The sequence below is a fragment of the Scyliorhinus torazame genome, chromosome 11 (assembly GCF_047496885.1).
Source record: "Scyliorhinus torazame isolate Kashiwa2021f chromosome 11, sScyTor2.1, whole genome shotgun sequence".
Classification (NCBI taxonomy): Eukaryota; Metazoa; Chordata; class Chondrichthyes; order Carcharhiniformes; family Scyliorhinidae; genus Scyliorhinus; species Scyliorhinus torazame.
The window spans coordinates 246,550,487-246,562,886 of NC_092717.1; the positions used below are offsets into that span (position 1 = coordinate 246,550,487).

At 46.6% G+C, this 12,400-nt stretch overlaps 1 protein-coding gene across 3 annotated transcripts in view; it reads right to left on the minus strand.

Moving 5' to 3' along the window:
- Positions 1 to 12,400, minus strand: part of lama3 (laminin, alpha 3) — an 858,151-nt gene that overhangs the window by 342,399 nt on the left and 503,352 nt on the right. For all 3 annotated transcript variants that reach the window (XM_072468523.1, XM_072468524.1, XM_072468522.1), the window contains exons 15-16: positions 10,760 to 10,897; positions 7,785 to 7,837 (exon numbers count right to left, since the gene is read on the minus strand). In XM_072468523.1, coding sequence (XP_072324624.1) covers positions 7,785 to 7,837; positions 10,760 to 10,897 — 191 coding nt within the window. The remainder of the gene's footprint in view (positions 1 to 7,784; positions 7,838 to 10,759; positions 10,898 to 12,400) is intronic.

The following is a 12,400-nucleotide window of genomic DNA, read 5'->3' on the forward strand; positions in this document are numbered from 1 at the left end:
CCTGTGCTAAATCAACCCCATCAGGTGGCAGATGTGGGCGAAGGTCTCGGCGATTCGCACGGCGCCTCGGTGATTCTCCGACCCGGCGGGAGGACGGAGAATCCCGCCCATTCTTTCTCAGGTAAGGAGACCAAAACTGCACACAATATCCAGATGTGGTCTGACAAAGGCCCTGTACAGCTACAGTAAGACATCCTTGCCCCTGTACTCAAATCCTCTTGCAATGCAGACTAACATGCCATTTGCTTTCTGAACTGCTTGCTGTCCCTGTATGTTTGCTTTCAGTAATTGGTATACAAGGACCCCCAGATTCCTTTATTTATCAACATTTCCCAATTTACCACCATTTAAATAATACTCTGCCATTCTGCTTTGCCGACCAAAATGGATAATTTCACATTTATCCACATTATCTTGCACCTGCCCATGTGTTTGACCACCCACTTAACTTGTCAAAACTAGCTTGAAGCCTCTTTACATCCTCCTCACCACTCACAGTCCCACCTAGTTTTCTGTCATCAGCAAATTTGGAAATATTAGGGGCGGGATTCTCCGTCGGTAGGATCCTCCGCTTCGCCGGCAGAGCATGCCCGCAGATTTCCTGATGGCGTGCTGGTGCCCACAATGGGAAATCCCATTGGCTGGCGGCCGGGACGGAGGATCCCGCTGCCAGCGGAAACGTGCCGTACCAAAAAACGGGTACGGCGGGAGGGAGAATCCCACTCTAGATTTGGTTCCCTCTTCCAAATCATTGATATGTATTGTAAATAGCGGGGGCCCAAGCACTGATCCTTGTAGTATGCCACAAGTTACCATCTGCCCCTCCAAAAAGACCCATTTATTCCTACTCTCTGCTTCCTGTCTGATAACTAATTCTCAACCCCATGCACTTTAATTTTGCACACTAGCCTCTTATATTGGATTTTATCCAAAACCAAATACACCACACCACCGGTTCTTCAAAAAACCTGTTCCCTAACACTATGTTGTTGGAGATGCCGGCGTTGGGCTGGGGTGGGCACAATAAGAAATCCTACAACACCAGGTTAAAGTCACTAGCTTTCCGTTTTCACCAGGTTTGGAGTCACTAACTTTCGGAGCACAGCTCCTTCATCAGGTCCTGATGAAGGAAAGCTAGTGACTCCAAACAAACCTGCTGGACTTTAACCTGGTGTAAGACTTCTTACTGATACTATCTGTCCTGATATCACATCCTTTCTAATAAACTATAGCATTTTCCCTGCTATCGATATTTGGTTAACCGGTCTACAATTCCCTGTTTTCTCCCTCCCTCCTTTTTTTAAATAGCAGGGTTACATTTACCACTCTTCAATCTGCCAGGGCTGTTCCAGAATTTTTCGGAAGATGACAACCAACGCAACCACTATTTCCATGGCCAACTCCTTTAGTCTGTTTGGGTGTAGATCAGACCCTGGGGATTTGTTAGCTTGCAGATCCTTTAATTTCCCCAACAATGTTTTTTCTATTTGTACTAATTTCTTTCAATTTTTCCTGTTCATTAAACCCTTGATTCCTTAGCATTTCTGGTATGCTATTTGTGTCGTCCTCCATGAAGCCAGAACTACAATGGTTGTTTAATTACTCTGCCAATTCCTTGTTCTCTATTATAAATTTTCCTGTTGCAGTTTGTAAGGGACCTACATTTGTCTTCACTAATCGTTTCCTTTTTATATACTGATAGAAGTTTTTACAGTCTGATTTATGTAATTTGCAAGTTTACTCTCACATTCTATATTTCTCCTCTTAACCAATCTCTTGATCCTCCTTTGCTGAATTCCAAACTTCTCCCAATCCTCAGGCTTGCTACTTTTTTCAGTAATATTGTAGGGTCATCGTTATTTCATCCACGTTTTCCCCAGGGAATATCTCAGTTATGGGAAAGGGAACCCTGTTTAAGATACAGGCTGTCGGTCTCAAGATCAGAAAGGACAAAACTTTTCTATTTCTAAACCAAATCCAACCCCATCCAACAGAGACTGTGAACACCTAATAGCCGGCTCCAAATTGGCTAAGGAGACAATGACATCCACCGGTTTGATGTGATCTAGGAGACGATAGAGCCGAAGGCAGTTTACATGTCATATAATATCCCAGCGCAGGAATTTCTTTTATTCTGCAATACCAGCTCGACGAGGTGCAGGAAAACAATACGCAACAGAACAAAGCTTTCTGTCCAGGTGACCAATAGAACATAGAACATTACAGCGCAATACAGGCCCTTCGGCCCTCGATGTTGCACCGACCTGTGAAACCACTCTAAAGCCCATCTACACTATTCCCTTATCGTCCATATGTCTATCCAATGACCATTTGAATGGCCTTAGAACTGAGGATGTTTAGCACAGGGCTATATCGCTGGCTTTGAAAGCAGACCAAGGCAGGCCAGCAGCACGGTTCAATTCCCGTACCAGCCTCCCCGAACAGACGCCGGAATGTGGCGACTAGGGGCTTTTCACAGTAACTTCATTTGAAACCTACTTGTGACAATAAGCGATTTTCATTTCATTTCATAGTGTTGGCGAGTCCACTACTGTTGCAGGCAGGGTATTCCACGCCCTTACTACTCTCTGAGTAAAGAACCTACCTCTGACATCTGTCCTATATCTATCTCCCCTCAATTTAAAGCTATGTCCCCTCATGCTAGACATCACCATCCGAGGAAAAAGGCTCTCACTGTCCACCCTATCTAATTCTCTGATCATCTTGTATGCCTCAATTACGTCATCTCTTAACCTTCTTCTCTCTAACGAAAACAGCCTCAAGTCCCTCAGCCTTCCCTCATAAGATCTTCCCTCCAGACCAGGCAACATTCTGGTAAATCTCCTCTGCACCCTTTCCAATGCTTCCACATCCTTCCTATAATGCGGCGACCAGAATTGCACGCAATACTCCAAATGCGGCCGCACCAGAGTTTTGTACAGCTGCAACATGACCTCATGGCTCCGAAACTCAATCCCTCTACCAATAAAAGCTAACACACCGTACACCTTCTTAACAACCCTCTCAACCTGGGTGGCAACTTTCAGGGATCTATGTACATGGACACCGAGATCTCTCTGCTCATCCACACTACCAAGAATCTTACCATTAGCCCAGTACTCTGTCTTCATGTTATTCCTTCCAAAATGAATCACCTCACACTTTTCAGCATTAAACTCCATTTGCCACCTCTCAGCACAGCGCTGCAGCTTATCTATGTCCCTCTGTAACTTGTAACATCCATCCGCACTGTCCACAACTCCACCGACTTTAGTGTCATCTGCAAATTTACTCACCCATCCTTCCACGCCCTCCTCCAGGTCATCTATAAAAATGACAAACAACAGTGGCCCCAAAACAGATCCTTGTGGTACACCACTAGTAACTGGACTCCAGTCTGAACATTTCCCATCAACCACCACCCTTTGTCTTCTTCCAGCTAGCCAATTTCTGATCCAAACTGCTAAATCACCCTGAATCCCATGCCTCCATATTTTCTGCAGTAGCCTACCGTGGGGAACCTTATCAAAGGCTTTACTGAAATCTATATACACCACATCAACTGCTTTACCCTCATCCACCTGTTTGGTCACCTTCTCAAAGAACTCAATAAGGTTTGTGAGGCATGGCCTACCCTTCACAAAACCGTGTTGACTATCTCTAATCAAATTATTCATTTCCAGATGATTATACATCCTATCTCTTATAAACCTTTCCAAGACTTTTCCCACAACAGAAATAAGGTTCACTGGTCTATAATTACTGGGGTTGTCTCTACTCCCCTTCTTGAACAAGGGGACAACATTTGCTATCCTCCAGTCTTCTGGCACTATTCCTGTAGACAAAAATGACTTAAAGATCAAAGCCAAAGGCTCAGCAATCTCCTCCCTAGCTTCCCAGAGAATCCTAGGATAAATCCCATCCGGCCCAGGGGACTTATCTATTTTCACACTTTCCAGAATTGCTAACATCTCCTCCTTATGAACCTCAAGCCCTTCTAGTCTTTTTCCTGTGTGAATACTGACGAAAAATACTCATTTAGCACCTCTCCTATCTCCTCGGACTCCACGCACAACTTCCCACTACTGTTCTTGACTGGCCCTACTCTTACCCTAGTCATTCTTTTATTCCTGACATATCTATAGAAAGCTTTAGGGTTATCCTTGAACCTACCTGCCAAAGACTTCTCATGTCCCCTCCTGGCTCTTCTTAGCTCTCTCTTTAGGTCCTTCCTAGCTAACTTGTAACTCTTGAGCGCCCTAACTGAACCTTCATGTCTCATCTTTACATAAGCCTCCTTCTTCCTCTTGACAAGTGTTTCGACTGCTTTAGTAAACCACGGTTTCCTCGCTCGACCACTTCCTCCCTGCCTGACAGGTACATACTTATCAAGGACACGCAGTAGCTGTTCCTTGAACAAGCTCCACATTTCCATTGTGCCCATCCCCTGCAGTTTTCCTCTCCATCCGATGCATCCTAAGTCTTGCCTCATCGCATCATAATTGCCTTTCTCCCAGATATAACTCTTGCCCTGCGGTGTATACCTATCCCTTTCCATCACTAAAGTAAACGTAATCGAATTGGGGTCACAATCACCAACGTGCTCACCTACCTCCAAATCTAACACCTGTCCTGGTTCATTACCCAGTACCAAATCCAATATGGCCTCGCCTCTCGTTGGCCTATCTACATATTGTGTCAGGAAACCCTCCTGCACACATTGGACAAAAACGGACCCATCTAAAGTACTCGAACTATAGCGTTTCCAGTCAATATTTGGAAAGTTAAAGTCCCCCATAACAACTACCCTGTTGCTTTCGCTCCTATCCAGAATCATCTTTGCAATCCTCTCCTCTACATCTCTGGAACTTTTCGGAGGCCTATCAAAAACCCCTAACAGGGTGACCTCTCCTTTCCTGTTTCAGATTCAATTTGTGGGTTTGTTTTCCCCGTCTGGGTAGATCAGGCAGAAAATGGTATAGCTGGTGTCAAGCCCTTGGAGTGAAACAAAAAAAGGGACGCGAGGCGTACAGCTCGACAAGGTCAGTACATCAGAGCAGCGTTTGGTTCTCTCTCTTGCCTTTCCTCTACAACCAGACCGAAGGGAGTTGTCTCCCCCAAGAAACAAGTACAACCCCGAGATATTTGACCAGAGGGTTCAGGATGGGGTAAATGTTTTGCGGAATATTCAACCCAACACTATGTGGAGAGTCATCTCTCACATCTGAACAAACCTTAGGCAATTTGGGGGGTTTAACAATCGTGAGTAAGGGAACCCAGAGGGGCCGAGTTCAGTAAAGTCCAAGGTGAAGTTATTTGTTTTGTTACCAGCCACACAAATATCGTTCGTAGAATCGGTGTACATAATGAACACACTCTAATTATTCAAAACAGCAAACCTGTGTCGATTGTATTAATATTCCTCCATCAGTGCGGTTCATCAATGGAAGCCAAATCCTTCGAGCATAAATGAATGAGTTCGGTCGTGACCAGGAAGGCTGAACGACCCTCACACCGTGGGAAACAGCCTACAATATGTATCTTTAATTTCCTTTGTAAGCCATTGTTGGCTACTTTTCCTGTTGTGTTTTTGTGTCAAAAAGGAACGTATAACTGTTCCTATGCCTGGATTTGTTCCTTAAATGTTAGCCATTGCCTATCCACTGTCATGTCTTTTAATGAAATTCCCCAATTTATTGGAAGAATTCACCCTTCATACCTAGTTTCCCGGTTCACCTTAGCCAATTTGCCTTCAAAACCTCATAGTTACATTTATTTAGGTTTAAAACTGATAGACATCAATTCAGACGAGACGCTGAGAAGCAGTGAACCGATGCTTTAATAAGCTAAATATGTGCCGACCTGGAGCTGTTCCCGCACTGCAGGGCTGATAGCACAATTGCTTCACAGCTCCAGGGTCCCAGTTCCATTCCCGGCTTGGGTCACTGTCTGTGTGGAGTCAGCACATCCTCCCCGTGTGAGCGTGGGTTTCCTCCGGGTGCTCCGGTTTCCTCCCACAGTCCAAAGATGTGCAGGTTAGGCGGATTGGCCATGATAAATTGCCCTTAGTGTCCAAAATTGCCCTTAGTGTTGGGTGGGGTTACTGGGTTATGGGGATAGGGTGGAGGTGTGGACCTTGGGTAGGGTGCTCTTTCCAAGAGCTGGTGCAGACTCGATGGGCCGAATAGCCTCCTTCTGCACTGTAAATTCTATGTAAACAGGCTATATACCTCCACAGCTGGGCGGAGCCACAGGCGGAGCCAACAGCAGCACCAATAATAACATTCCAACAGTACAACAGCAACAACCAATAGCAGAACAGCAATAACAGTAAGTATATACAACAGTGGAGATAACAATATTAATAGAACAGTAGAACATATATACAACAGACTTAGGTAGCCATACGTGGCTCACCACAAAAACACTAGTCATGGACTTCCCTCTTTCAAACTGAACATGAAATTCTACCATGTTGTGATCACGAACGACCCCTTTACCACGAGGTTATTGATGAATTCTGACTCAGTGCACATTACCAGGTCTAGAATAGCCTGCTCCCTGGTTGACTCTAGAACCTACAACTCTAAGGAATTATCCTGAAAACTCTCAGCGATGTGACACATGCTCAGGTTGGGGTCTCCTTCATGCCCCTTGCCCCTCTCCCCCCCCCCCCCCCCCCCCCACACCTTCCTTAAACTGGCAAAGTTCTAATCATGGATTGCTGCAACCTTTCCTTCAACACGGGAACCCTTTCAGCTCTGGTCAGCCTTTACACTTCCACCTTGGTTAACTTTTCATGCCTCACCAACTCACAGTCGACTTGATCCGTATCTGCGCTTAGCCAGTCTGAGGCAGACAGCTCCTGAAAGATTGCTGCTTCCACAAAAAACTGAGGCAGTTAAAAAGACAGGCTTTTAATGACTTCAGTTGGCCTGAACACAAATCCAGGCAGGTTCCCAGCTTTACCTTCCCCCTTCCTCATGTCACAAATGGTGATGTCAGTGCCATTTGGTTTCAGCTGCCTGGATCTATTCAGACCCGATCCCAGCAATGTAAATCCAGCCCCTGCACAGTGCCACGGAGTGTTGAGGCCACAAGTAGAGGGGCAACATGATAGAGGTTTACAAGATGATCAGGGGAATAGATAGAGTAGACAGTCAGAGACCTTTTCCCCGGGTGGAACAAACCATTACAAGGGGACATAAATTTAAGGTGAATGGTGGAAGATATAGGGGGGATGTCAGAGGTAGGTTCTTTACCCAGAGAGTAGCGGGGGCATGGAATGCACTGCCTGTGGAAGTAGTTGAGTCGGAAACATTAGGGACCTTCAAGCAGCTATTGGATAGGTACATGGATTACGGTAGAATGATGGGGTGTAGATTAATTTGTTCTTAATCTAGGACACAATTTCGGCACAACATCGTGGGCCGAAGGGCCTGTTCTGTGCTGTATTTTTCTATGTTCTATGTTTAATTTGCAATTCACAAACACTTGTAATAACAATATTCAAATGTTTCCCTCTGCACAAGTTTGCTGGTGTTTTTATAAACTTCACTTGAAAGCACATTTGTGTAAATCATTACTAGTTTGGTCTCGTGCAGTTGGATCTGAGCCAGAGCAGAAACCAGAGACGTGGAAGATCCTTGGGAGCCGTAACCATTGGCAACGGTCCATTAACTCTCAGCATGGGGCAGATCTCTGTGGCCATCTCACTTGTACCTGTGCCAAAAATACATCGCAAACCCGCGTACTTTAACTTCAGAAACACAAGAAATACTTACAAAATGAATCGAAGAAGGATGATTTGCTGTACCAGCTGAATGGCAGTCAGTACCTGAAAGGAATACCACAAATTAGGAACAGAAATGTTCAATAACATTAAATACCTCATAACATATGTTAAACAACACAGAGTACCTCTTAGTCTGGAGCCACACTGACATCTGGCCTGGTTGTGTGCCGGCGGTTACGCTTTTGATACAACAGTAGAATGATAGAATCATACAGGACTGTATTCAGCCCCTCAGGCCTATTCTGCCACTCAATCAGGTCCTGTTGGTGTGTATCTTAAATCTAATTACTCAACCTTGGTTTTGTGACACTTAATCCCCTTGCCAACAAATATCTATGAATCTAGGCAGCACGGTGGCGCAGTGGGTTGGCCCTGCTGCCTCACGGCGCCGAGGTCCCAGGTTCGATCCCGGCTCTGGGCCACTGTCCGTGTGGACTTTGCACATTCTCCCCGTGTCTGCGTGGGTTTCGCCCCCACAACCCAAAGATTTGCAGGCTAGGTGGATCGGCCACGCTAAAGAGATGGCTAGGGAAATTGTAAACGCACTAGTGATAATTTATCAACATTCACTAGACTCTGGGGTGGTCCCAGAGGATTGGAAAGTAGCAAACGTGACACCACTGTTTAAAAAAGGAGGTCGGCAGAAAGCGGGTAATTATGGGCCGGTAAGCTTAACTTCGGTTGTAGGGAAAATGCTGGAATCTATCATTAAGGAGGAAATAGCGGGGCACCAGGAGGGAAATTGTCCCATTGGGCAGACGCAGCATGGGTTCACAAAGGGTAGGTCATGTCTGACTAATTTGGTAGAATTTTTTGAGGACGTTACCAGTGCAGTAGATAACGGGGAGCCAGTGGATGTGGTATATCTGGATTTCCAGAAAGCTTTTGACAAGATGCCACACAAAAGGTTGCTGCATAAACTAAAGATGCATGGCATTGAGGGTAAAGTGGTAGCATGGGTAGAGGATTGGTTAACTAACAGAAAGCAGAGAGTGGGGATAAATGGGTGTTTCTCTGGTTGGCAATCAGTAGCTAGTGGTGTCCCTCAGGGATCAGTGTTGGGCCCGCAGTTGTTCACAATTTACATAGACGATTTGGAGTTGGGGACCAAGTGCAATGTGGCAAAGTTTGCAGACGACACTAAGATGAGTGGTAAAGCAAAAAGGGCAGAGGATACCGGAAGTCTGCAGAAGGATTTGGATAGGTTAGGTGAATGGGCTAGGGTCTGGCAGATGGAATTCAATGTTGCCAAGTGTGAGGCTATCCATTTTGGGAGGAATAACAGCAGAATGGATTATTATTTAAACGGTAAGATGTTAAAACATGCTGCTGTGCAGAGGGACCTGGGTGTGCTGGTGCACGAGTCGCAAAAAGTTGGTGTGCAGATGCAACAGATGATTAAGAAGGCTAATCGAGTTTTGTCTTTCATTGCTAGAGGGATGGAGTTCAAGACTAGTGAGGTTATGCTGCAATTGTATAGGGTGTTGGTGAGGCCGCACCTGGAGTATTGTGTTCAGTTTTGGTCTCCTTACCTGAGAAAGGACATATTGGCACTGGAGGGAGTGTAGGGGAGATTCACTAGGTTGATCCCAGAGTTGAGGAGATTAGATTATGACGAGAGGTTGAGTAGACTGGGACTGTACTCTTTGGCGTTTAGAAGGATGCGGGAGGATCTTATTGAGACATATAAAATTATGAAGGGAATAGATAGGATAGATGCGGGCAGGTTGTTTCCACTGGTCGGGGAAAGCAGAACTAGGGGGCATAGCCTCAAAATAAGGAGAAGTAGATTTAGGACGGAGTGTAGGAGGAACTTCTTCACCCAAAGGGTTGTGAATCTCTGGAATTTCTTGCCCAGTGAAGCAGTTGAGGCTCCTTCCTTAAACGTTTTTAAGAAAAAGATAGATGCCTTTCTAAAGAATAAAGGGATTCGGGGATATGGTGTACGGGCCGGAGGCTAAATCGCTGGCTTTGAAAGCAGACCCAGGCAGGCCAGCAGCACGGTTCAATTCCCGTACCAGCCTCCCCGAACAGGCGCTGGAATGTTGCGACTAGGGGCTTTTCACAGTAACTTCATTGAAGCCTACTTGTGACAATAAGCAATTTTCATTTCATTTTTCATTTCATTTTCATTTCTGAGGAGAGGTTGAGTAGATTGGGCCTGGACTCATTGGAGTTCGGAAGAGTGAGAGGTGACCTTATTGAGACATATAGGATTCTCATGGAGCTTGACAGGGTAGATGTTTCCCCTTTTGGGAGAGTCCAGGAACAGGGGGAATAATCTCAGAGTATGGGGAGGAATTTCTTCTCTCAGAGATTAGTGAATGTGGGATTCTTTACTGCAGAGAGCTGTGGAGGGTGTGGGCCGTTAAGAATGTTCAAGGCTGCGTTAGAGAGATTTTTAATCAGTGCGGGGATCAAGGGTTATGGGGATACGACAGGGAGATGGATTGCTTTGGATTGGATTTGTTTATTGTCACGTGTACCGAGGTACAGTGAAAAGTATTTTTCTGCGAGCAGCTCAACAGATCATTAATTACATGAAAAGAAAAGGAAATAAAAGAAAATACATAATTGGGCAACACAAGGTATACAATGTAACTACATAAGCACCGGCATCGGATGAAGCATACAGGGTGTAGTGTTAATGAGGTCACTCCATAAGAGGGTCATTTAGGAGTCTGCTGACAATGGAGTTGAGGATTATCACATCATATCAAATCAGTCATGATTCCATTGAACGGCGGAACAGATTCAATGGGCCGAATGGCCTACTTCTGCTCCTCCACCTTATGGTCTTAAGGCAACCTTTATCTAGCAATCTGCTGCACACATTGAAAATCTCCTTATTTAAGTTTAAATTAATCACACCAAAATTAGATCATTTATACAGGATTATTTTAATTGTTCCACACAAGCAATCTCTCACAGGAGAGATACAACAACAATAATAAAGTTTGTTACCTTGACAAGTAGGGAAGTTGTATGTTCCTGAGACACAAGTATTACACCGCTGTCCAGTGACATGTGGTCGGCAGTTACACTTTCCGGTGATCCGGTCACATTCAGAATCATAAGAGCCATCAGCCGAACACTCACATGCTATCAACAAAGAGAGAGCAAAGAATGTTCACAGCATTACTGAAAAATAAATCAAACACATTGACCGAGATTTTCAGCCGCTTCTTGAGCCTCCAGTGTGGTGATCTGGGAACACCAGCACACAATAAAACTGGAATTTTACCAGCCACCGGATTCATAAAGGCCTTTTTCAAAAACTGTTGGGCTGGATTCCCTGAGCCTCGGCGCCGGAATCGCGTACGGCACGGGGGCGGAGAATGGGCGTTCCCACGGGAATCGTGGCCAGCGCCGCTGAAGCGATTCTCCGGTCCCCGGAGAATCACTCGCGAATCGCGCGTGCGCGGTCTACTCGGTGCGGGTAGGGGGCCATTGACAGAGACACCCCCCGCGCGATTCACCGAGGGTAACAGGCCGAATTCCCGACGGCATGATTCCAACCACGTATCGGCCATCAAGAACCTCGGGTGGCGGCTGCAGACTCAGTCCGCGGCCGCCCTGGTGGGGGGCGGGGGGGGGGGGGGGGGGATCCTTCAGCAGGGGGGGGGGGCCTCATGGACGGCCAGGCAAGCGATCGGGCGGCACTGATCCGCAGGCGCGCGCAATCTCGGGGGGACCTACTTGTTCCATCACGGTCCGCAGTGCGAGTTCATGTCGCACGGGGCCGCCACCGCAGGCCGCCACCGTGTGCATGCGCAGATTCTCGACCGCAAGTGCAGGGCCCCGTATCCGCAGCCAGAGGTGCGAGAAGCACTCCGGGGCCCTGCAAGCCCCCTGCAGGTAGGAGAATCATTCTGGACTTTCTTAAGGAAAGTCCAGAGTGAAACGCCAGCGTTCTGACGCTGATGTGGGGGGCACAGCCCCATTTTTGGAGAATCCAGCCCATTAAGTTCCAGCTGTTGAGGCTCCCACTCTAAATGCGAGATTTTCCCATCCCGCCCTCCTGGGAGCGGAAATTCCCTCCCGAGGTCAGCAGGCCTTTTAATAGTCTGTTAAATTGTCAGTGTCGCCCGCGCCAATTCCTGCAGCGGGTGGACTGGGAGATTTACCCCTCAGAGTGCTCTTCCCCCGAGGAACCTGGCGAAACCAGGGTTACAAGCAGCCTAGCAGACGTTCTCCCCCTTACCCTATGATCTGGTTTCCACCAGCCCCTCGGCTCCCTCCTCCTGTCTTCAGTCTGATTGTCAATCAAGTTGAGTTGATGACATTGCTGCTGCGCGCTGCACTTCGCTGGATCAAGGAAAACCAGGCCCAAGGCCTAATTATGACTGCACCAGTCAAGTAAGGGATTGTTCTGTCAGGCCTAATTCCAGCTCGATAGTACGAAAATTACCGCTCAAAGAACAAAGTGATGGGAAACCTCTATCAAACAAATTTGTAGACAGAATCATTGAATCTCATGGCACAGCGGGAGACGATCCAGCTCATCCTGCCTGTGCTGCCCCTTATCATTCTTTCACTGGCTGAGGGTGTCACTGGCTAGGACAACATTTATTCCCCACTCCTAATTGCCCTTGAGAAGATGGT